The sequence below is a fragment of the Dendrobium catenatum genome, unplaced genomic scaffold (genome assembly GCF_001605985.2).
Source record: "Dendrobium catenatum unplaced genomic scaffold, ASM160598v2 fragScaff_scaffold_264, whole genome shotgun sequence".
Taxonomy (NCBI): Eukaryota; Viridiplantae; Streptophyta; class Magnoliopsida; order Asparagales; family Orchidaceae; genus Dendrobium; species Dendrobium catenatum.
This window is the reverse complement of record NW_021318726.1, coordinates 1,990,071-2,013,796: the sequence shown is the minus strand read 5'-3', so window position 1 is coordinate 2,013,796 and position 23,726 is coordinate 1,990,071. Positions and strand designations below refer to the sequence as shown.

Here is a 23,726-nt window from a genome sequence, read left to right as displayed (position 1 = left end):
AGTATTAAACATGAACTCTTTTTTATTAGATTTAAATGAAAATTCAACTCTTAATAGGACTTAATGGGAAACAAAATTCATATAGCCTCCAACCGGATAAAGACTTGTTGTTATTGTTTGCTGCTGCTGTTATTGTTCTTAAGTAAATAAAACACGTAGCCAAAGCACCAACATGCCTGCACTGGTAACTTTCTTTGATTTCTACAGTTCATAGATGTTGAAATAGGTGGTTGGGATTAGGCTAATAATAATTGCAGTGATGATAATCTCGAGTTTATATAATCTTTAGAGAATTCTTCTCTGTACAGCTTTTAGAATGTTAGGAAAGATTTAAGTGATCTGCTTTGTTCAATTCTTTATAGCTTTTTCTTGTTCAATAGTAGTCTGAGCCTTTGTGTGGCACTGGCAATTGGCATCATAATGAGAAGAGTTAGCATCAGCTAAAATTATTTTCAAATTTTTTAGAAGAAAATCTGTAATAAATGAAGCTGGAAGTGGAGACCGGAGAATGAGGGTAAGATCTGGGAATAATTTCATTCAAAGATTATATGAGAAGAGTTGAATTAGGCATGCTGGGCCTTCAAAATTTTATCTGAATTGTATGAGTACATGCCTACTGGAATGAACAGAAGCAAGGAAAGTTTTCTTGATAATTTGAGTAGAAGCAGTGGCAGAGTTGGAAAATCTCTAATCAGTCGACGCAGATCAGGTCACAAATTATCTTATTTTCGCTTTTATCAAACATATATAGAGTTAGGTAAGTTTTTTTTTTTTTTGGTTTAATGTGATATAAAGTTTTTTATTCTTTGTAAGTTTAGTGGTATTCATTGTTCTGAAGTCTTTTCTTGAATTTATTATTTCTTCTTTTTCATTCATTTGTCAATATTTTTATTTTTATCATGTAATGGTTAATAGAAAATATATTTTTAAAATAATAAATTTATTTTAATTTTTTATGTCCAAGTAAGATCGTTACATTTAACATTGTTTTTTAAGAAAATTATGAAGTTTAAAGCCATTTTTTATTTTTAGTGAACTTTGCAATTTATTAAAAGTAATTTTTTTTATTTAAATTAACTTTTAACTTTGCAATTTATTTATTTAATTCATACCGGGTGATGACATTAAAATTTTATTTGGTATATATATATATTTTTTTTTTGAATAATTTTTTAACATAAAAATATTTTGAAAATAAAATAAATAATGACATTTATTATATAAGTAATTTTTTAACATAAGAAAATTATTCCAAAAGAAACTAAAGTTCATACATTGAAATAGAAATATATATATAAGGTATTCACTCGTTGTCACCCCAAAAAAAGTGCTTGACGTCGAGACTAATCCTTGACTAACCTAGAAGAGGCGCTCATCCCAGAAACCTTCTAGCCTGCACTTGATTGAGCATCACTTAAGATGCACTGTCGCTCAAAGGGAATTAAGCATGAGTTGGGAGGTTGCCAATGGTACTCGCCCGCCAATCAAGCTAAGCAATGGTGAGTTAAAGTTTTATATTTGAACCGGTCCAAATCAGACATCATTAAAATTGAATCTTTGTGGGACGGCCATTGAATATGTTCTTTCTATTCAAACTGGCAATTCAACAGTTCAAATCAGGTTCAAATAAATCACGGCTTTGAATTTGTTCTTCTGCACATCAATTCAAGCTCCTACTTACCAATACTTAAATTTTAATCAAAAAAACATATTAATTAAATTAAATTAAAGGCTCAATCCAACCTCAGTTAAAAGAGAAGATTCACGTTCATAAAATAAAATTAATTAACCAACTCATTGAGACCATCTTTATCAAAAAGCTAATTAAAGCACTAAAAAACTAAAAAAGATACAAAGCTAAGCTCCCAATGAGACCTCTACAGAAAACGAAAACTCATGACAAAACCACATCTACTTGCTAAAGCCTAAACAAACTTCCCTCTATATATATAAAACAAAGAGGAAGCAATACTAGCGTTTAACTAGGGAAAAAAAACAAAAGATGGCAAAGAAAGCACGCACCTCTCATAAGCCATAAGCCTGCTCTCGTGATGTGCTATGATGTTAGTTGCAAGTTGTCCAGGTAGAAGGGAGGCGAGTGGAGGTGACTGGAGGCAAGTTTCGGATATTTACATCTACAGGCAACAAGCGATACTCGATGTCAAGTTCCTTGAGCACTCTGATCAATTCCACTATCACAAGCTCTCGTCTTGTGAACTTCATCCCCATGTCCTGAAAGTTTATGCGGTGGCGCATCCAGATCGATATTTGTAACCTGTTCATATCATCGACGTCCTTGAGGACCACTTGAGCACCTGGGTGCCAGTGCTCCTTCTTACTTTCCATGAATCTGTAAGAACAATAATGAATACTATATGTTTAAATATAGATAGCATTGATTACAGATATTTGTGTGGTAAATCTGCTTTGGCAGCTTAGCGCATAAGAAATTTATGTTAAATAAGAAAGGAACAATAATATAGCAGTTAAGTAGTCAATGTTTCTAATGAAACTTAAGGTTTCGTTTGGGATGGTTTTCTTACTGTTTTTTAAAGCAATTTTTTAGTATAAATTTTTAATTTTTGTATTAAACAACTTTTTTAAAGAAGCAGTAAGAAAGCCGTCCCAAACAAAGCCTCATTTTATTAAATGCAGAGCGCTGCAAGCAAGTCGTCTTATATACAATGTCAAAAATTAAAAAACTTAAGTACAGATGTGCTATATGCTTGATAATCAAAATAAATTTATATTCGAAAATTTAAAAACTTAAGTTGACTACATGAATCTTTTTTCTCTATTGTGTCATGTTAAAAAGTCAAATTCTTGATTAAATCTAATGAAGAAAGATCATTTTTAATATTTTATAACCAAGTCTTTTTAAGTCAATTTATATCTTTCTTAACATAAATTTAATTTCAAAATATAAAGTTCAACATATGATGGTTTTGAATATATCTGAATTTTTCAGAATCAAATACTCTTATATTTCTCATTTTATTTTTCATTCAAATCACTCATACTGCAAAATGTCCTCTACCCTCTACGTACTTGAATTATTTACCAACTTATTATCTATCCAAAAAATTACAATATATTCAAAATGCAGAGGATTTCTACTTTGTTGCTCCTTACCCTAAGGAAAAAATATAATTCACAAATTTGTTTTTCTCCTAAATTGCCATTCATTACCCCTCACCTTTGTAGAAAAAATCTCTACTCTAAAATTAGTCACCCCTACATAGAGCAAGCCAATACCAGAGCCGCATTCAACTCAATCATTACATGCTTACCAAGGAGAAAGACATTCATGCAAGTCCAATCAATCAAATCAAATTCTAACACAAAATTCGCTATGTGAAACATCGAGCCTGCTAACAAATATACTTCAACTAAACATCCCTTATGCTTATTCTGATCACATTAAAAAAAATTTCTTTGTCACCATTCCTTCCTTGTAAGCCTCCATACTAACCAAAAACTATTTTTTGTGGCTTTAAATAATGAGAATTGGAATAATGTTATAAGAGAAGAAATGGAAGCACTATAGAAGAACAAATATGGGAAGCGATAACACTAGAAAATGAAAAAAATAATAGAGTGCAAATAAGTTTTTACAAGAAGTATAAATTCAACACTAGTGGCGAAAGACTACAATCAAACATACGAGATTGATTATCGTGAAAATTTGGCTCTTATTGCTAAAAGCCTAAAATGAATATTTTTCAAGTTTTTATCATTAACAACAAATAAGGAATGAATACATCAACTTGATGTGAAAATTACCTTCTTATAAAGTGGTTTTTAAATGACGATCTAGAGGAGAAGATATCTAAGGAGGTCCCATCGAGTTTTGACTCAAACGCCGAACATAAGGTATGTAAATTGAGAAATTCATTGTATGGATTGTAGCAATCTCCAGGGGCATAGTTTGAAAAATTCGCCAAGGTAAAGCTCGATGTTAGATACAAATAAAGTCAAAGTGACCATACATTATTTATGAAACGCATGACTTCAAGGGGAGTCTGTGTACTAAGTCATGTCAACAACATCATCATTGCATATAGTGACTTGGAATGTATAGTCTTTCAAAAAACAGGTTGCTCCAAGAATTTGAGATCAAAGAATTATGTAAGTTAAAGTAGCAGGCAAGTTAGAATATAAGCCTGTTGAGAGCAGCTTGAAATATAAGTATAAACTTCAAAATGCTCTGAAAGGCATAACAATAGAAACTTTTCCTATAAAAAACTTGAGAGAAGACTTATCCATTTATTACATACTAGACTTAATATTATTTATATTGTTGGTATGGTAAGTCAATTTATACACAATCTTAATGAATCACACCTTACAGACTTAGAGTTGTATATCAAATTTTGCAATATATGAAATGAACTCCAGGTAAAGAAATTTCATGTTGAAGGGGGGAGGATTTGCCACTTAAAGCTTATATAGATGTTGATTGTGCATTATCTATAAAAAATAGGATGTCAACTTCAGGATATTAAACATTCTTTAGAGGAAAACTTGTGACTTCAAAAAAAAATTTGTGATAAAATCTAACGTAAAAGCCAAATTTAGATCTATAGCACTTGGAATCCTCAAACTGTTAATGATTGAAATTATCCTTAGGGATTTAAAGGTTAATGGAAATGTCCTATGAAACTCTATGGTTGACTTGTTTCATGGTGATAAGTCAACCATCAATATTGTACACATTCTCATACAAAATGACCAAGCAAAACATATTGAAGTGAATAAGCTTTTAATAAAGGATATGATAGACCATGACATAATATGCACTCAATTGTTTTGCCACAAAATGGATAACTTACGGGCATTATTACCAAAGTATTATTGAAAATAATATTTCGAAAATTGACATGCAAGCTTGAATGGACATCCATTTATTCACTTGAAGGGGAGTGCAAATATCAATTCAACAAATCAATTCCTGCACAATTCCATCTAACAAAAATCCAACACGAGGATCCACCTCTAACTTCTCCCCTCTTTAGTCCATTGCTACCTCATTGATCCAAGTGCTTGTGGATGCAACATCACCAATCCTTATGGGTTATTTTATTTTAATTAATTATATTTGTTAAATTTTAGCCCACAATTTTGTCTATTTTAAAATTAGAAGCTCTCCAAGAACTATGAAAATACTAGGCAAATGCTGGAATAAAACTCAATTAGTTCTCTCTAATTATTGTCAAATGAGTCGTACACTGAACTTGAACTCTTAAAATTATAATTGAAAACAGAAATTCATTCAAATCAAAATTTTCAATTATATACCTCAAAACAACTATTTACATAATCCTCATAACCTAAATTGGTAACCTTATATTAACAACAACACACTCCGCTGACTAAAAATGGCAAAATAGGTAAAATAGCCCAACATAAGCCATAATATCACAATTCTTATCCGCACAACACCAATGTAGATAAATTCAAAGACCCACCATTTGAATCACACTGCAACTCTTGGCAAAGGTTGGTGATAGGAAATACTTGAGTTCGCAAGTAATCCTATCGGATTTACTTGAGTTCACAAGCAAACCTAATCAATAATTAGTAAAACAGCGAGAAAACAAAAGAAACGTGGTGGAAGAACAAACAAACGATATCAAACTCTTATAGCAACCAATGGGAAACAAGACAAAGCAAAGATACAAGAGATCCTCAATTCGAGGGGAGGATTGTCTCTCCCAAATCTCTAGACAAGATTGTCTAGAGCCCAAGCCTCCAAGAAACCCTAATTGCAATCAATCAAAACAGAACATCTTCCTAATCCTCTCATGCACTTTAATACAAAAGCTTTCCTAATCTAATTTCCCTCCCAAAACATTAGCCGCTCCTCTCTCTCAATTTGAAAATCAAATAATGGGTGGGACCCATTCACTTATGCGGCCACAGAAGAAGAAGAGGCGGACTGTGTCCGCCTCTTGTACACCCGCTGGACCGGCCAGCGGGCTTGCTGGGCCGGTTCGGACAGAACCGTTGTAATAGTTGGTGAACAAAATATATTTCACCCAACTCTCTGCAGCACCAACTCAGGGCATTGGCTTGTCATCGTGGTGGGATACATGCCATTACAGTGTTGGTGCAAAATATGAAAGATATATGCAAAGCACAGCACAATATGATACATGCCTAGGCTAGTCAGTCAATGACAGTCTTTAATGCGTGGTATTACAATCTTATTCATTGTATGTGCATAAGTCTAGTTGATTTAAGAAGAAAATCAATAGATCATTCAGTTTTAGGGATTGTTTCATTGCTGAAAAAGTAATTCAGAGTAAAAGAAATGCACTATAAAAGGATGTATTTGAAATGTTTGAAGTTACTTAGATGAGTATAAAAGGAATACATGATATTAATTTTTCTAAAGGTGAAAAAGATTTTTGCTCAAAACTGTGCAAGTTTACTTTTCCTAAAAATTGAACTAGAGTATTTTACATTGCATTCCTTTTTCATCCAACTAAATTCTAATATTTTTGAAACCCCTGCAAAAAAATACTTTACACCTATTTTACTTCAAACCAAACAACCCCTTAATTAAAACAAATACTTTATAACATCTGAAAACAAGAAGTATTTATAACTAGCAATCACTTACGCCATTATTTTTTCTCTCATGAGAACAAGCTTTTCCAGCGGAGTTGCAACGTGAACACAAAAGTCAACATTATCTCCCATATCAGGACTTCGATAGAAATTGCCAATGGGTAATGTAGCAAGCACAGAATTTGGATATGTTATCTTCTGGTTGTCAGATCTCAGAAAGATCGTTGTCAAGATATTCATCTCCTCCACAACCATCTGAAAGTTGTCAGACTAGCTCAGTTACCCAAGTAAAAAATTTACATTATGCTTCCACTAAAAAAAGAAAAGAAGTCCAGTTCCTGTGGACAATTACCTGAACACCATTCACTTCACAACGATCACCAACATCAAAGGGATGCATAATAAATAAGAAAATCATAGCTTCAAATGTCGTCTTAAATGTGTTGCCAAAAACAAATACCAAAAGAAGAATCTGAGAGCTAAGAAAAACAAAAAAGTGAGTTGTAGCAATGTTCAGAATAAGAAGCCAGATTGCAATTATGATAATGGCAACAACGACATTTGCAATCTGATGAAGCTTGTTCACGGCTGTTTTGGTATCATTTAGTGTCAAAGAAAGGGCTCTACGCTCTCTAAACGTGTTAACCTGCAAAATCGTTATGCAAAAGGATTCAAGAAATAGAATTTATAAAAGCATGATATGCATAATAAGATCCTAAAACTGTACCACCCAATCCTTGAGAATCCTCCTGCTGACTCGGTCATCCTGTGTTCCATTAAGAAGACTCATAGTTTTTACTGCTTCATCTTCCCTCATGAATCGCATCAAATCCACCAAGTAAATATGCCTATCAATTTGCAGTCATCCATAATTTTCTACGTCAACATAGTTATGAAAGAGAAAAGAAAGTAAAACATAGCAAAATTTCCAGTGAACTAACATAAAGGTTGTTATTGACTTATTACCACACTTTCGACAAGTTTATGTCAAATAGCAGTACGTGAAAAATAGTGAACTTATTAGTTTACACAAACTTGGGAGCAAACTGCTGCTTTATTATTTCTAATAGCGAAATATGCTTCACTTAATGATAATTTTCCCTCGTGGTTGATAATAATTACACATGACAATCATTATCCAAAGCAGTTCAGATCAATTAGTCAACTTTAAGATAAGGCTAACATTATCATAGTTAGCCTTTTGGAATCTATTTTATGAAGCCTCCTATCTTCTCTTCCATTAATTCCTGTGGATGTAATATGAGATATCAACTATATTTTACACTTAATTTAAGAAAAGTGCACTATTGCTAATGCTTCACTAAGTTCACTTTATGCTCTCCACCGATAAGGCTCTTGGCGCACCACCAGCCCCTGTTAAACTGGAAAGATCCTTTGTGCCCTTGATGGCATTTGGATGGAGGAGGTGAGAGTTACATCATATCCTTTGATTTCATATCATTTTATGGAGCATCGGAGTTAAATATGAAGCTAGATAATGCATGAATCTTTAGTGTGGCAACCACATAACTTGAAAACCAAAACCAGATATAATCTAAAACTTACCTGAGACCTATTATTAGGTGTTTATTTTTATTTTTATTTTTTCTTTCACATTTCGAATTTTTAGTGTTAAGTATTAATTTCTTACATGATTGATAATTTTATTGTTAACATGAACGATAATTTCTTTGTTTATGTAAATAATGATTTTACTATCCATATTAACAAGAATTTTACAGATCATAAACCTTGGAGTGGAAGAGGATCCAGGACGTAAAACTTGACTTTTGAGGAGTGTGAGAGAGTTTGATGAGGTGAAGGAAGCTTACGTTTGAATTTGGAGCATATTTTAGCTTGAGGAGTTTGTGTTGTTGTTGAATAGTGACGAGGACATCGTCAGAGATTTTGACAAGTGTACTATCGGAGACATCGGAGATCGATGGCTAAGATCAAGAGCTTATTTTTTTTTGAGTCATTTATGTAGTAGTTTATTTTATTTTCAGTTTTTACTGTTTTACCCTTATGGGTAGTCATTTGTTGTTGTAGCCCCGAGGGCAATTTAGTCTTTGTTTCTTTTCTTTTTGGTGAGACCTATATATAGATCATTTCTATTGTATTTGGGGAGGATGAATATTGATATGAAATTTCAGCTTTGGTTTTGGATCTCTTTGTGAGTTTTAGAGTGAGTGGTGAAGCCTAGGAGAGGCTCAATCGAAGTACCCAATAGCCCCTGCGAGTGAGCTCTAGGTTTTTCCTCTATCTCTTCTTCTTCTTCTTCCCCTAATCTCCCCACCCGAGCTCCCTCCTTCCTCCACACCCGACGGCCACCATCACCTCCCTTCCTTGTGTTAGCCTCACCTCCCAACCTCATCAACACCTCCGGCCCAAAGCTTACTCCCAACCACCCGAGCCAAATTCCCCCTCCCCTTCCCCTCATGCCGCCGGCCACCTCTACAATCCCCACCATTATGATGATCTTCCTCATCATAATTGCTTTCCTAAGTTAAGCCAAGCTAATAGGGAAAGAATTCAAATTATTTGAAATTCAAATTTTGAATTTCAAATACTTTCCTATTTTTGAAATCCTAAATAAGGAAAGTGAGTTAATCTAGATCTAATTTGAATTTCAAATTAGAGTGGATATCATAATTTCTTTCCCAAATCACATAGCTTGTTTTGGAAGCTCATAATTCCCCCCACATAACTCCCCTCCCCTCTAACTAGCCGCCGGCCCCCATTGAGTCCCACCCGCCGGCCAACCAAGGCCAAGCCTTGGAATTTGATTTTCAAATTCAATTAAGCCTTTGTTGCCTTCCTAATTTGTTCATTTGTCATTTAGGAAGTTTCATATTTGAGATTCAATTTGAAATTTGAACTTTAAATCCCTCCTTAAATGACAAAATCCAATTAGGGAACTACTCAATGCAAATCAAATCTGAATTTAAATTCAGAATTTGATTTAATTAAGTTTGCAATCAATTGGGCCCCACATACATTAAACCTAGACATATTCCCTCAACCCCTATGGCCGTCCCCCTCTTCTCTCCCCTTCTCTATCCACTTTGCCACCTAAGCAACAATTAAACCCCTCATAAATCCCTTAATGACTGCCGGCCCCCATTACTCCCTTAATTGTGTTAATTTGAATTTCAAATTGATCATTCCCCTTAATGAAAATCTGAAATTAAACTTCAGATTTTCCCTCTCATCTCATTTCCCCCCAAGCTATTTGTTTCAACCCAAAGACCCCAACCCTAGCCGCCCCCTCACCCTCCCAAGTCTTCTCCCGTCATCCCCTCACCTTCTCCTCACCAATCTCAAGAGAAATCCTCCCAACCGTCACCACCATGCATGGTCGATCTGGAAGTCGACCATGGTTTCTTATTTGATAATCAAGGACGAACCAATATCCTTGTATCTCCTTCTTCGTCGTGAACCTAGACGCGGACTCTTCTGTAGAGGATTACTTGAAGTGCGTCCTTTTACGTTAGCACCTTCTATTAAGGAGCATATTCATCCCGGACGTTGGATACTCACTAGTCATCCTGTGGACTCCCTACCGCCGGCTACTTCTCCAACGGACTATACCTTGGGCACCATTTGTCTCCTAGTGGCATTGCTCGGTTTGCTCTCAATCTTCCTCCGTTAAAGCCCCCACCGTCAAGAGCGTTAGTGAGGGACCAAGGTGAAAAGTCCTTTTTGTTAACTGTGGATTATTGTTTCTTCACCATAACATTACTCTCTTTATTTTATGTTGTTAACTTGATAGCATCCCGTTAATCTAGTTGTAACTACATGTCTTGCATAATCTCTAATTGATAATTCCGAAAGTCTAACTTGGGTAAGCATCAATTCTATAACTAGCAAAGTTTTAATAATCTTATATTAAAATCCCTAAGCAGTTCTTGTTCCTTTGCATGGTTTCACATCAAATAGTTTTAAGTAAATCGTTTTAAATTTAAGTTCGAATGGCTGACTGATTTTTTTTTCCATGGTTGGGGGTAGTTAGTCGAGAAATTTTTTAGACATTGTCTGCAATACATGAGGTTACGATTTGTTGGGAGTAATTGTGAATTCAACATTGAACATAAGTGCACTGCTTCGCATGTAAATTTGAAATGATTAGTTGATTATGTTGCGTGGATTAATTATTGGTTTGAATTCAAGCGTTTTTTTTTTAGAGAAAAAAATATGGTCAATTTGAAGGTAACCTCAAGAGGGAAGGATGGGTTACTATTTCATGTAAACAATAATTTTATTGTTTATATGAGCAGCAATTTTATAATGGTACTATCAATAAATATCAGGAATTTTGATTGGCCGGAAAGAGAAAACATAGAAAATTAATTGAGAAAACTGAAGTTAAAAGATGAATCCTTTTCACCTTGATGTTTGCTATCGAATAACACCAAATCTCCGGACAGTGGCAAGTTATCGGACATCCACCAACTTCTTCCCCTCAGACTAACTTTTCATTGGATAAAGCCGTAGGTATTCTCTTTCTTTTGGTGGCATCTTTAGGTTTGCTGAAATTATTCTCCCGCTGACTCCACCATCAAGAGTAAAAGTGAGGGGAACTCGAGGTGAACTTTCTATTTGTTAAACAGTAAAATTTTTTTATTTATGCATCTAGCGTTACCAAAATTTTGTTCTTATTTTAAATTGTCCTGTTAATTTTTCTTGTAACCGCATGCCAAAGTCAACTACAACTAAGAAATCCTAGACCCCTATCTTGGTGAAACATTGAGTTTAAATTTAGCAAAGCTTAACAACTTGTTATTCATTCCTAAGCAATTTTTGTTTCCATATATGTTTCACATCATGATGGGTACATGGAAGGTGGAGACGGGTCAGGGGATATGTATAGAAGTATTGTTAATCATACAGGGAGTTCAGGTGAGGAAAGATTTTCTTCCATTAGAGTTAGGGAGCACTGACATCATCCTGGGAATGAAGTGGCTGCAAAACTTGGGGGAGCATTGAGGATGGAGCTGATGGTGGACGGGAGAAGTGTACTGATCAAGGGAGATGCAGGACTCACCAAAGTCATGATATCACTTAAAACCAAGGTGATAAAAAGACATGAGGTGGGGGAAGGTTATCTTATGGATCTACATAGACTGGAGGGGATCATATTGGAGGAGGGTAGGGACAATCCTCTTTTAGTACAACCATTGATTCAACTGTTCAGTGAGGTTTTTCAGCCGCCTCAGGGGTTGTCTCCTCCACGGGGACATGAGCATGCTATCATCTTTGATATATCATCAAAAAATTATCCTGATCGGACACGAATCTCGAGGAAAAAATCAAGTTGAAAACTTCAAAAATTAAATCTGGGATCATCTGAACTCCGATTTCAACAAACTTACAGTCAAACTGAACGTCTCGGAAATGTGAACCCAACGACACCAAATTCAACTCAATTTGAGCCAAAATGGGTTCAAATCGAAGACCCGAAGCACATTCGGAAGGTTCAATCCATAATTTGGATTACCAAACATTTTTCAGATATGACATGCTTAAAGTCGAATCGAGCGGCTCGACGAGACGATCTAACAAGCCCAAGATTGCCGAATTTTGATACCACTCCACATTTGCCCTTGATCCTCCGCCTATTTACAGGTCATGCCACTCTTAGAAAACTATAAATAGCCCCTCATTTCTCTTAAGAGGGGACCAAAGCAATAAGAAGAAGAGAAGGAGAAGAGAAGAGAAAAAGGATAGGATGGAAGAAACTCCTCCTCGACCACTGCCGAGATTCCGCCAAACTTCCAAGTGACGCTGGAATTCTGCCCGACTTCCAAGTGACGCCGGAATTCTGCCTGACTTCCAAGTGACGTCAGAATTCTTCCCAACTTCCAAGTGACGTCAGAATTCTGTCCGACTTCCAAGTGACGCCGGAATTCTGCTCGACTTCCAAGTGACGCCGGAATTCTGCCCGACTTCCAAATGATGCCGAAACTCCGCCCGATCTCCAAGTGACTCTGGAGTTTTGCCCGAATATCATCTGACGCTAGAGTTCTCCCTGGCTGACGACTGACTTCAGACTTCTGCCCAACATAGGACTTTTGCCAGTTGTCGGACTTTTGTAGGGTATCTATCCGATGCTGGATTTCTATCCATTGATGGACTTCTACCTGACACAGTCCTTCCGACCTTTGTCGCCCGCTGACTACGATCCTTCTGGCTTACGTCGTCCACCGACTACAGTCCTTCCAACCTCCGTCGCCCGCCGACTACGGTCCTTCTGACTTACGTCGCCCACCTACTACAGTTCTTCTGACCTCCATCGCCCGCCGACTACAGTCCTTCTGACTTACGTCGTCCACCGACTACAATCCTTCAGACCTTTGTAGCCCGTCGACTACGGTCCTTCTGACTTATGTCTCCCACCGACTACAGTCCTTCCGACCTCCGTCGCCCGCCGACTACGGTCCTTCTGACTTACGTCGCCCACCGATTACAGTTCTTCCGACCTCCGTCGTCGCCGACTACGATTTTTTCGACTTACGTCGCCCACCGACTACAGTCCCTCCGACCAAACAAACACATCAACAGTGACTCTTTATATTCACACCATGTAATGCACTCTATAAGATGTACATCAAGCTAACAAGGACTCCCCCAAAGAAGGGCCTCATTTGTAATCGACTGCAAATAATAGTGGATTCATTCAAACTGGCCTGGCCCCGTGGTTTTTCCCCCTTTTCAGGGGTTTTCCACGTAAAAATCTTAGTGTCTCATATAAATGCTGCAACCTCTTTTATCTAATTGCGTGCCGGATTTTCGTATAAAGTTAAGATGTTAATTTTATATTTCTCTACTACTTCGAATACTACAGGACGCAACAATCTTGAAGGAAGTAATTTCACCTATCAGTGTTCATCCATATCGTCATCCCTAAATCCAGAAGGATGAGATCGAGAGATTGATTAGGGAGATGTTGGAGGCAGAGATCATTCAACCAATATCAGTCCATTTTACAGTCCAGTTCTATTAATCAAGTGCTTTAGCAATAGTTTCCTTCGTTCCACCTTGAGGACAAGGTGGTACTTTAGGAGGGGAGCATTATTAGACCGATCCACTGGACCAGTCCAGCTGGTCCGACGGGACCGGCGGCTTACGCGAACAAAGGCGGACTTTTCCACCTATATGCGTCGAACGTATGCCCAGGTGTACGTGGGTTGTTTAGGAAGGATTTTTTAGAGAGTCAGGAGAAAAATTTGAATGTGAGGACTATTTAGGGATTTCCTTTTGATTTGTATACACTATACATTAAATAGTTTGTTTTCCTAGGGTTAGGACATCTTGAATTTGGTTGAAATTTGATATCTCATATGTTTTCTTTGGGCTCTAGCGGTGTCTAGAGATTTGGGAGAAATAGATCCTTCTCTCAAATAGAGGATCAAATGTATCTTGTTATTTTCTTCCGTAGTTTATTTTTTTGCAATAAAATTACTGGTTTTCAATGATTTTCCATTGGAATAGTGGAGATTTCTTGCTGTTTTTACTCTCTTAAGAGGATTTACTTGAAATCTTCAAGTGTTTCCTATAACCTCCATATTAGATCTTTCTCACATAAAATCAAATTGATTCTCTATCTTCGTTCTTTTCATGTACATTTTGATTTAAACTATCTAAAACTTTTTTCTTTAGCTACTCCATATAATTTGTTATCACCTTCGAAAACAATTGAGTTGTTCTTAAATCATAAAATATTATCCTTTGGCTTCGCTTTCTATCCATCTCTGTTGTTCTTAAATCATAAAATATTATCCTTTGGCATTTTTTTCTATCCCTCTTTGCAGAACTATTTGCTTTTTTAATGATCTTTTTATATCTCAATAGTATGTTTTATTTTTTTCCATTTTAAAATCAAATCTTTTCTTTAAAATTGTTCATACCTCCTCATCGCATCATCAAATCTTTGAAGTCATGCACAATCCATTTTTAGACTCCTACAATTTCAAAGATAATATTTTGAACGCAAATGAATATTCCCATTGCTTTGAACTCATTTGCAGCAAATTTTAAAGAAAATTATATATATATATCACTCAAAAATAAGTACACATCTAACTACTCCGATAAATAATAATTGTGGAGGAGCACAGAACGCTCATAAATTTCTACCTTCTTCTTCCGCACCCCTATTCTTAGACAAATGTTGCTGTCAACAAGAGCCATGAAAACTACACAGGGTGAATAGACAAATCAACAGTGTTTTCAACCGAAACAAACCCGACATACGGTATGTACAGTCACGTTAGCACATAAGAACCATCCAATATCACAAAGTCCAACCAGAAAGTGCACTCAAATTACTAAACTAGCACATGACCGCAAAGAGAAACCGAGCATGTATTGGCAAGTAAATAAGTCAAATTTCCACATATTTTTAAAGTAAATATGCACTTGCTATTAAAGCATAATTTGAATAAAAAAGGGCATGGCTCACTTGGCACCAGGCTTGGCAACATTACTGAAGATCTTCTTTGCCGCTATCTTTGCCTCGTGTTCACTCTTGATCTGCACAGTTGACTCGTCCTCCTCAATTCCCATTGTTAATTGCTCATCAAGCGTCGTTAATGTGCCGAGCCTAACAATTCTCATCAGCCTCTTCATGTTCCACGCCGATATATTTTTTTGATTAAGCTTATGCAGCAGGTCAATGGTGATCCCTCCCTCCTGCTGCGACTGCTGCCCGCTAAAATATCTCCTAGATGCGGTATCAGAAATCTTCGTACTCTTTCCAATTTGAGAACTCTTAAATCCTGTCCCTCCATGGCCAATTCCACCACTTCCTCCTATTACCCTTCCATTTTTAGATGAAAAGGCCGCCGCCCTGATGTCCTTGGGTATGGTAGCGCCAGCATTCTGCAGCTTCTGCATCTCATTCATCATCCGTTCCTCCTCCTCCATGTTGTGCTTAATTTCAACGAGAGGCGGACCTGAGAGAGTCTCGATAACATATTGATTGAACAAAGCTTCTTGAATCCGATCAAAATATGTGCTCACGTGGAAGGACGAAGCTAAAACCTTGACCAGAAGAATCTTGATGAGGCGTAAGACGGTGGCGATGATGAAGCAAAAGAGGATTTTAGTTATATACGAAAGCATCTTGTTCTCTCCCACCACCTTTTTGTCGAAGAGGAAGTGCCAAGCGAGGAGAACCAGGCCAAACCAGATGCAGGTCTGAACTGCCCTGCGCACTCCGTACACGAAGTAGAGAAACCGCTTGCGGAGGAAGAAATTGCGCTCAAGGAAGAAGACAATGATGCGGATTAACCATCCGGAGAGAAGGCGGCCTGATATAAGGGCGAGGACGAGCACTTCCCATTTCCATAGATGAAGCCCCCAAAATGTTTGACGTGCAAGCTTGGGTATGGCGAGGCTGCAGATTAGGGCAGCAAGAGCAAGGACAAGACCGATTAGCTCCAAGATTGTCCAGTTGCTGATCTTGGTGCTCTTAAACTCCTCCGGTAAATCCTCAAAGGGATCCTCCTCGTCCTCTTCGACGCGAGACTTGCCGAGCAAGCCAGACCGTTGAGGGATTTGCCCAGACCTGTTCGGCATACGCATAGATTTCTTCTCGTCTGAGCCGCCGCCTGCAGGAGGATCCATAAGCCTAGACCTTGTCTTGGCCCGCAGCAATGGTCTGCTCCGGCAAAATGACGAGTTGGAGGTGCATCGCAGGACCTCGGTGACGGCGGTGCCGTCCTTCGAGTGGGAGCTTGCGGCCGCCGAATTCTGGCGAAGTTCCGGCCCTTCGACGTGGTCATCGGAGTCTTCATCGTCGTCCGATTCCATACGCGAGTTATGGGATGGCGGATTATTGGAAACGTCGTGGAAGGAGACGCGCTGCTCCTTGGATGAAGGGGAAGACGAACTCGTCGTCGGCTTCCTGAGCTCCTCCATCTCGAGATCCATGTCCAGCGCCATCTCGGCGCCGGCTATTTTCTGCTTCTTCAGAAACGAACTTATCAGTCGCGACGGAGGATCCTCGCTGATCTCTGGCAAATCCTTCTTCTTCGGACTCTGAAATGAAAATCCCAACCCATTCCCACCTTCTCCGCCACCCCCATTGTCAACATGCCCTTCCTCCCAAAAATCATAACTAGATTCTCTCCACACCTTGCTATTATTCACGCCAGCAGCAGCAACAGAGGTATTCCCGTTCTTCATTTCCATATCGTCGCTCTCGCCGTCAACCTTGATGACCACCTCCCGGCGACTTCCGGATTCTTCAAGAGGATCGCGGGAGAGAATCGGCCGTTCGTCCTCAGACTGGTTCCAAGCAGAGGATATCTTGTAAGAGCTGTGCGATTTGAATGATTTCCGGAAAACGTTCATGATTTAGTCAGCTCAATGCTGCTCGTTTCGATGATTCCGTAGAACGGTGAGCATCAGAAGTCAGAGAGATCGATGGTTTGCATTTCTCTTTCGAAAAGATTGGGGAAAGTTCGAGAAAAAATTACGTAGTCTTTCTGGTTCGGATCACGTGTTAGAGAGCCAGAGGCTCGGCGAGGCCAATTACAGTCTTCCTTTGCTGCTTGGGAACCTGGAAGCGAGCGATTGCAGGAGAAGGTGGCGGAGCCACTGCAGCAAGAAATAGCATAAAGATTCGATCAAGATGGACACGTGGCAGCCGTGAATGAAGTTTGGGCAGCGGTGTTTCGTGTGTTGCTCCGAATCGCTGATCGTGATGGTTTACGCGACGGTTCGGCGCGCTTTAGGAAATATCAATTAGTGCACAGTGCCGCGTGTAAGCAAAAGAAGCAATTGTTTATGAACTTTTATTTGGTCCGATGAACGCAACTCTAAGTTCGGCCGTCCGTAGAATCGCGCCACGTGCTTTTATTATTTATCGTGCGTCTAATAACCCAATTTGGAACGGACCCAATATTGCTCGGTATTGCTAGGTATTGGTCGATTTTGCTCGGCAATAACTAATACCGAGCAAAACCGAGCAAATACCTAGCAATACCAAGCAAATACTGAGTTGTACCGAGTTTTTTCTAGCAAAACCGAGCAAATCCCTAGCAATACCGAGCAAATCCTGAGCAAATACTGAGTTGTACCGAGTTGTAAAAAAACTCGGTACAACTTATTAAATTGTGTACACTATGTGAAATATATAATTGTGAAGCTCTTTATTTCACATATAAAGCTACATTTTTTATCACATGATAATTTTTGTTTTTTGACAAAACTTGAAAATGTATTAAACGTTTACTACTAAAGTTTACCTCAATAACATGAAATGAATTTGCTCAAGCTATTAAATTAATTTTTATTATAATTTGGACATCAAAATCTTACATTTATTTTCAGATAAGTGCCATATAAATTTTGATTGATTATTCATATATTAGGTTCATCTTAAAATAAATATAATAATTTATATACACATTTTGACAAGAATATACTCAAGAAATTTTTATAAAAACTTTTTTCACATTAATAATAATAATATATAACATTATTAAAAAAAAACTTAAGTTAAATGCTATTAAAAAATTTTTAAATAATGTAATTCTTTTTTTTTTTAAGTTAGATGATTTTAATAGGATAAAATGGAGAAAAAAATTTATTTAGCTGGCCCCACATAGTGAAATAAAAAATTGATGATGATGTTGTTATTGTTGTAATTTTTTTTTCTTTTATTTTTCAAAAAAAATTCTATAATTGTATAGATAATTTAAACTTGAGCAAAATGCACTCTTATTCATCTTGATTAAGGCTTCGTTTATGATAGTTTTTTGTTGCTTCTTAAAGCAATTTTTTAGAACCAAAATAAAAATTTTATGCTATAAAGCTATTTTAAGAAGCACCAAAAAAATCGTCCCAAACGAAACTTAAGTTAGCCAAATCTTCATGAGAACTTGAATCAGGCTCAACAGGCCGCTAAATGTGAAAATAGAAATCATGTGTTATCGAAAGCCTAGGGAGAACAATTCTATGGCAAGGCCATTATTGGCCTATTTCGAGAAAAGATGGTAAAATTAAAACCTTTAACAATGCAGTGCTTAAACTAACAATTGATGGAAGAGTACTACATCAATTTAGTTAATTTATCCAATCAATCATTTTATTTTAGCAACTTTTCATGTTAGTTGTCATTTTTATGGGTGCCAATATTTGAAACGATCTAAAAATTTAACTGGAATTCGACAAAAAAATTTTGAGTTAGAGTCAACCCATTTGGCAAACAGGTCGGGTTCAGGTTCTAAATTTTGGCCAGTTTGAAAAATTGGGTCAGGTCTAGGTCTACCCGTTGACCCGAAAGTGGCCCGGGTCTGACATGAACTCGACGCCCAAGCATGATCCACTCCAGCTCGCGTGTTTCAGGCAGCGAAAGCGATTGATTTACCAGATTTGATTATTTGTGTATGCCTGCAAGCCTCAAGGCCTCTCTTGGCTCCTGCAAGGACACAAGTGGCATTTATGTATGCAACGCTAGCAAGGGCTGCAACGCGGTAAGTCGGCAACATCTGTATGTGGCACGCACGCCCGCAAGGGCTGCAATCCTGCAACGCCGCCAAGGCTTAGGGTTTGCTTCGCGCAATCTACGGATCAGAAGACTTGGCAACTTGACGTTCCGCCCGATCGTATTCGCCTGCTTCGCATGTGAGGTAAAGTTGGTTTCATGCTAAGTCAGCTCAACCTAGAAACTTGACTCGGTTCGGGTTCGAGTTGAAATTTCTGAATCGTTTGCAAAAACATGTCTTGTTCAGGTCGTATCAAAATGTAGCAGGTCAATACTGAGTTAAACTTGAACCTGACCTGCAACCCAATTTTAACACCCCTAATAATTTTCTTAAGGCATCTAGCAATGTCTGACCCCATATACTTGAGCAAACTTTAATGTGGCAATAATGCATTCGAATTTAGACTTGTGATAATGAAATTAGAGGAGAATGGTGATCATGACCAACATGAAGGCTGTGAGACAGAGCCTCATCATTCCAAGAGGGCATCCAACCGCTAAGTTGACTTAGGACTACTCTTCCAAATGAGATTGATTCCCAAATCTTCAATGGTTCATGAGCTGCAATAGAGGTTCTTCCATTCATGAAATCCATGAAGATCGAATTACATCATTTTTAATGGAATTGTGTTCAATACCTTGGTTTTTAAGCCACAAGAATGCTTAGATTTCCATATTACACATTACTGCTAATGTATTTGCATCGCTTATTTTCAGTTGGATGACTTGTAGTTTTTACTATTAGTGATTATGTGACTCATGAGAACCTAATCTGAAAAGAATTATTCTTTTATTTTTTAACATACAACAATCAGGATTAGCTAATTTCTTTTATCAATATAAATATTGGCGGAATTGAAATTATCGATCAAAACGTCAATATGCATACATGTATTCATTTCCCAAAAAATTATGTATATTACTTAGGATCTATATAATCATATCACAATTATTTTATCCTGAGTATAAAAGAATAACTAAAATAACAAGAATCTAAACTTGAATGATCATGTCTAATCTCACACCTCTGCTCCCTTACTCTTACCTGAAATCATTTAATCACATATAATAAGCTCAAGAACCCAGCAAGTAACTAAATTCTACAACTGAACTCAAAACACAACAAATGAGCAACATGCATGTCAATAGTTAAATCATAATAAATCCGGGATCATCTGAACTTCAAAAACATGAGTCGAACTTACAGTCGAACTGAGCGACTCAAAAATACGAACCCAACGACACCAAATTCGACTCAATCTGAGTCCAAATGAGTCCAAATCAAGGACCCAAAGCATTGTTGGAAGGTACGAATCACAATTTGGGTTACCAAACGGTTTTCAAACATAACGTGCTTATAGTCGAATCGAGTGGCTTGACGAGACAAATCCAACGAGCCCAAGATCTCTAAATTCAACCATCATTAAGAGTTTCAAATGTCTGACGAACGATCCACAATCAAGGGATTCAATATCGACCGTCCATCTAAACCACTCTACCTTTGTCCTTGATCCTCCTCCTATTTACGGGTCATATCATCCTCAAAAAATTATAAATAGCCCATCATTTCTCTTGAGAGGGAACCGAAGCAAAAATAATAACATAAGAAGGAGAAGAGAAGAGAAGAGAAGAATGATAGGAGGGAAGAAACTCCTCGACCATTGCCGGAATTATGCCCGACGCCCAAGTGACACCGGAATTATGCCCGACGCCCAAGTGGCGCCGGAATTCTACCTGATGCCCAAGTGATGCTGGAATTCTGCCCGATGCCCAAGTGACGTCGGAATTCTGCCCAAGTAATGCCAAAATTCTACCCGACGCCCAAGTGACACCAGAATTCTGCCCGACACCCAAGTGACGTCGGAATTGTGCCCAAGTAACGTTGGAATTCTACGTGACTCAGAATTCAGCTCGAAAACACAACTTGCTTGTAACTGGAATTCAATCCATTGTAATCTGATCGTCCTAAATTTTAAGGACGTGTCAGCCTCTTGTATCTCAAGCAAATACTAGTGTAATTATTTCAACTGGGCGTAGCCCCATGTTTTTTTTTTCTTTCCAAAGTTTTCCACGTAAAAATCCTTGTGTTTTTATTTCTCCCATGTTTGTGTGCTGGATATCCCTACAATGCTGAGACGGAAATTTTCTAACTCTATCGCCGCGTATATTCTAGTCCACAACAAGTAACATTAAAGAAGTTTTCTATGAATGCTATCTCATAAGCATGCCTTTCAAGGATTTTAATTATATATAATATTATTTATAAAAATAACACTTTATTTATAATTTAAGGAGATACTTACCTGAAAGACGTTTTTTTAATCACCAATGACAGTGAAGATAAAATCTTAAATGAAATGAGTAGCTCAACCTATTTAAACTTCTTTAATGATGAAATCTTTTAGTGCATACTAGATGACACTTCTATTCAACAACTACAATATTTTTTTTTACAATGGATCTTATAAAGTCATTTATTTTGAGGCTAAAGTTATTCTTAAAATAATTGTCTAAATATTCTTGATGAATCAAATGTCCAATCTCATCTTACAATTGAAAATATTTTCGGTTGAATGTCCTATTGAATGATAGAAGTGATATTATTAGATTGATTTTTACCATTTGAATTCCTTAGAGGTTTTGGCCACTTTATGTGCTAGAAATTTGTGATATTCCTTAAAATAATAGCCATGGGTATATTTAATATGGTATAATTAGATGATTCATGTCAAATTTTATAATGAATTCAAGCATTTGTTTGAGATTTATTTGATATGCTCCCGGGATTCGATGTGCTTTGAAAGTTTTCTTTTAGTGCATCTCCCTCACTTCGGCTAACCCCCAAAAGATGACACAAGTCCTTAATAATTATTTGGTTGGCAATGAATTACTAGACAAAAAATATGGCTAGATTGACAGAAAGCATGAATAGTTCTACCTGAAAGAGGGTAAAATCATATGTGAGATTGTCCCTAAAGAATTGAGAGAATACATAGCAAAAGATTGTAGTAGAAGCATGTTGATCTAGAGTCCCACCATATGGATCAATTTTAGACAAGTTAAACCCCATTAGAATAGGATGCTAAGGAATTGCATTAGTTATGGATAGAAATTCTCGAAAATTGTGGTGAGGTGTAAATTAGTTTTTTCCCTCAAAATAAATCCCCCCTATATAATGTGTTGTAGCTCATTTCTTATAAGATTATAAGGGACATCAATAAAGTGATGTTAATTTAAGTCATTCATAATTGTTTATGATTATAGGTTGACTGAACAGCATGATGAGGATATAGTGAATTTGCATTGTCTGAGAGAACTTGATAAGGCTATGGTGGAAGGGGAAGTGTAGTATAAAGAGGTACTACTTAAGTGTAAAATCCCTCCGAAGTGCATTTTTTTTAGTGCAGCTAGTCCGTACGAACTGACTTTAGTACGGGATGAACTGAAGAAAATTGTGAAGAATCTGTATGGTTCGTCTGGATGAACCTGTACGAGCCTGGATGAACCGTCGGGACAAAATTTATCCAGAGAGCAAATCGTCCAAGAACGAATACACTTCGTCTGGATGGGATTTGTCCAAAGGGCAAATCGTCCCGGGACGAATATGAATCGTCCGGGACGATCATGTTTGATAAGTATTGGAATTGAGATATTTTGGATCATTTTGAAGAGAGAGAAAAAGCTGGAGAGAGAAAGAGAAGGAAAGAGAAGAGGAAGGCTTGATTTCGGAGGACGCTGAGCGCTTTTCGTCCGTCGTCGTTGTTAAAAGAATTGTTTATCTCGCAGTAAGGAATCCGAATCATATTTCTGATTTCGAAGATTTTGTGTTTTGGTATTTTTCTGCTCTGTTTTGTATTTCCGTTACCGAAAAACATACATATCTTTGTATTGACGACACTTTTACCGCGTAACTTTTGGTATGTTATGGAAATGATGATTTTGCATGATTTGAGTATTTTCTGGAAAGTTTTCACCAAATATTTTGAGTTCTGTGCGATTTTTATCGAATAGAAAATTATCCGGATGTCGAAACATATTGCTTCAGTACAATAAAAGTCTTAAAATGATATTTTACACTATCTTTGGTAATTTGTTAATTTTTTGAAACTGTGCATTTTATAACGACTTCTGTCTACTATACGATATTTTAACGGATTTTCTAAATTGAGCTGAAATCATGTTTATTGGTTGCAATGTGTTGATAAAATGTTGATGAATGTGGTTATAATTGAATAGCAAATTAGGTTTTGGTGATCTGCTGGACTTTTTAAAAAGCTCATTATATGTGGTTAATATTTCAAGTCAGGGCAAGGGAGCAGGAAGTGAGGTTGATCAAGTCTGTCACTGAATCCTTTCACTATAGATGCATGAGATGTCACATTAAGTGTCACCATTCCTAAAATATTTTTGATTTTGTGGTGAGAAAATTTTAACATAATGTAATGGTGATTTTAATTGTCAGACATCCTCTAAGAGTCATAAGATGTAAACTTGAAGTTCTTTCATACTATACTTATGACTTTATAAAGTAAGGCTTGGGTGGTCTTCACCGCCTATATTATGTTGTCATTTATTGATGGATTGATTTCCATCCATTGAAAAAATGTTCGCAGTGTGTTAGGAATGCTCCACAAACATCACCAAATTGCTACATGTTAAC

The 23,726-nt window shown here is 37.1% G+C and overlaps 1 protein-coding gene across 1 annotated transcript; it reads right to left on the bottom strand.

Annotated features, from left to right (window-relative positions):
- Positions 1–1,869: 1,869 nt before the first annotated feature.
- Positions 1,870–17,144, bottom strand: LOC110099102 (mechanosensitive ion channel protein 6). Its single transcript, XM_020826146.2, has 5 exons — positions 15,035–17,144; positions 7,301–7,421; positions 6,926–7,219; positions 6,626–6,828; positions 1,870–2,350 (listed from the first exon to the last, which is right to left on the bottom strand). Exons 1-5 carry the CDS (start codon positions 16,927–16,929, stop codon positions 2,065–2,067), a joined length of 2,799 nt encoding a protein of 932 aa, XP_020681805.1. The 5' UTR covers positions 16,930–17,144; the 3' UTR covers positions 1,870–2,064.
- Between the last annotated feature and the right edge of the window lie 6,582 nt (positions 17,145–23,726).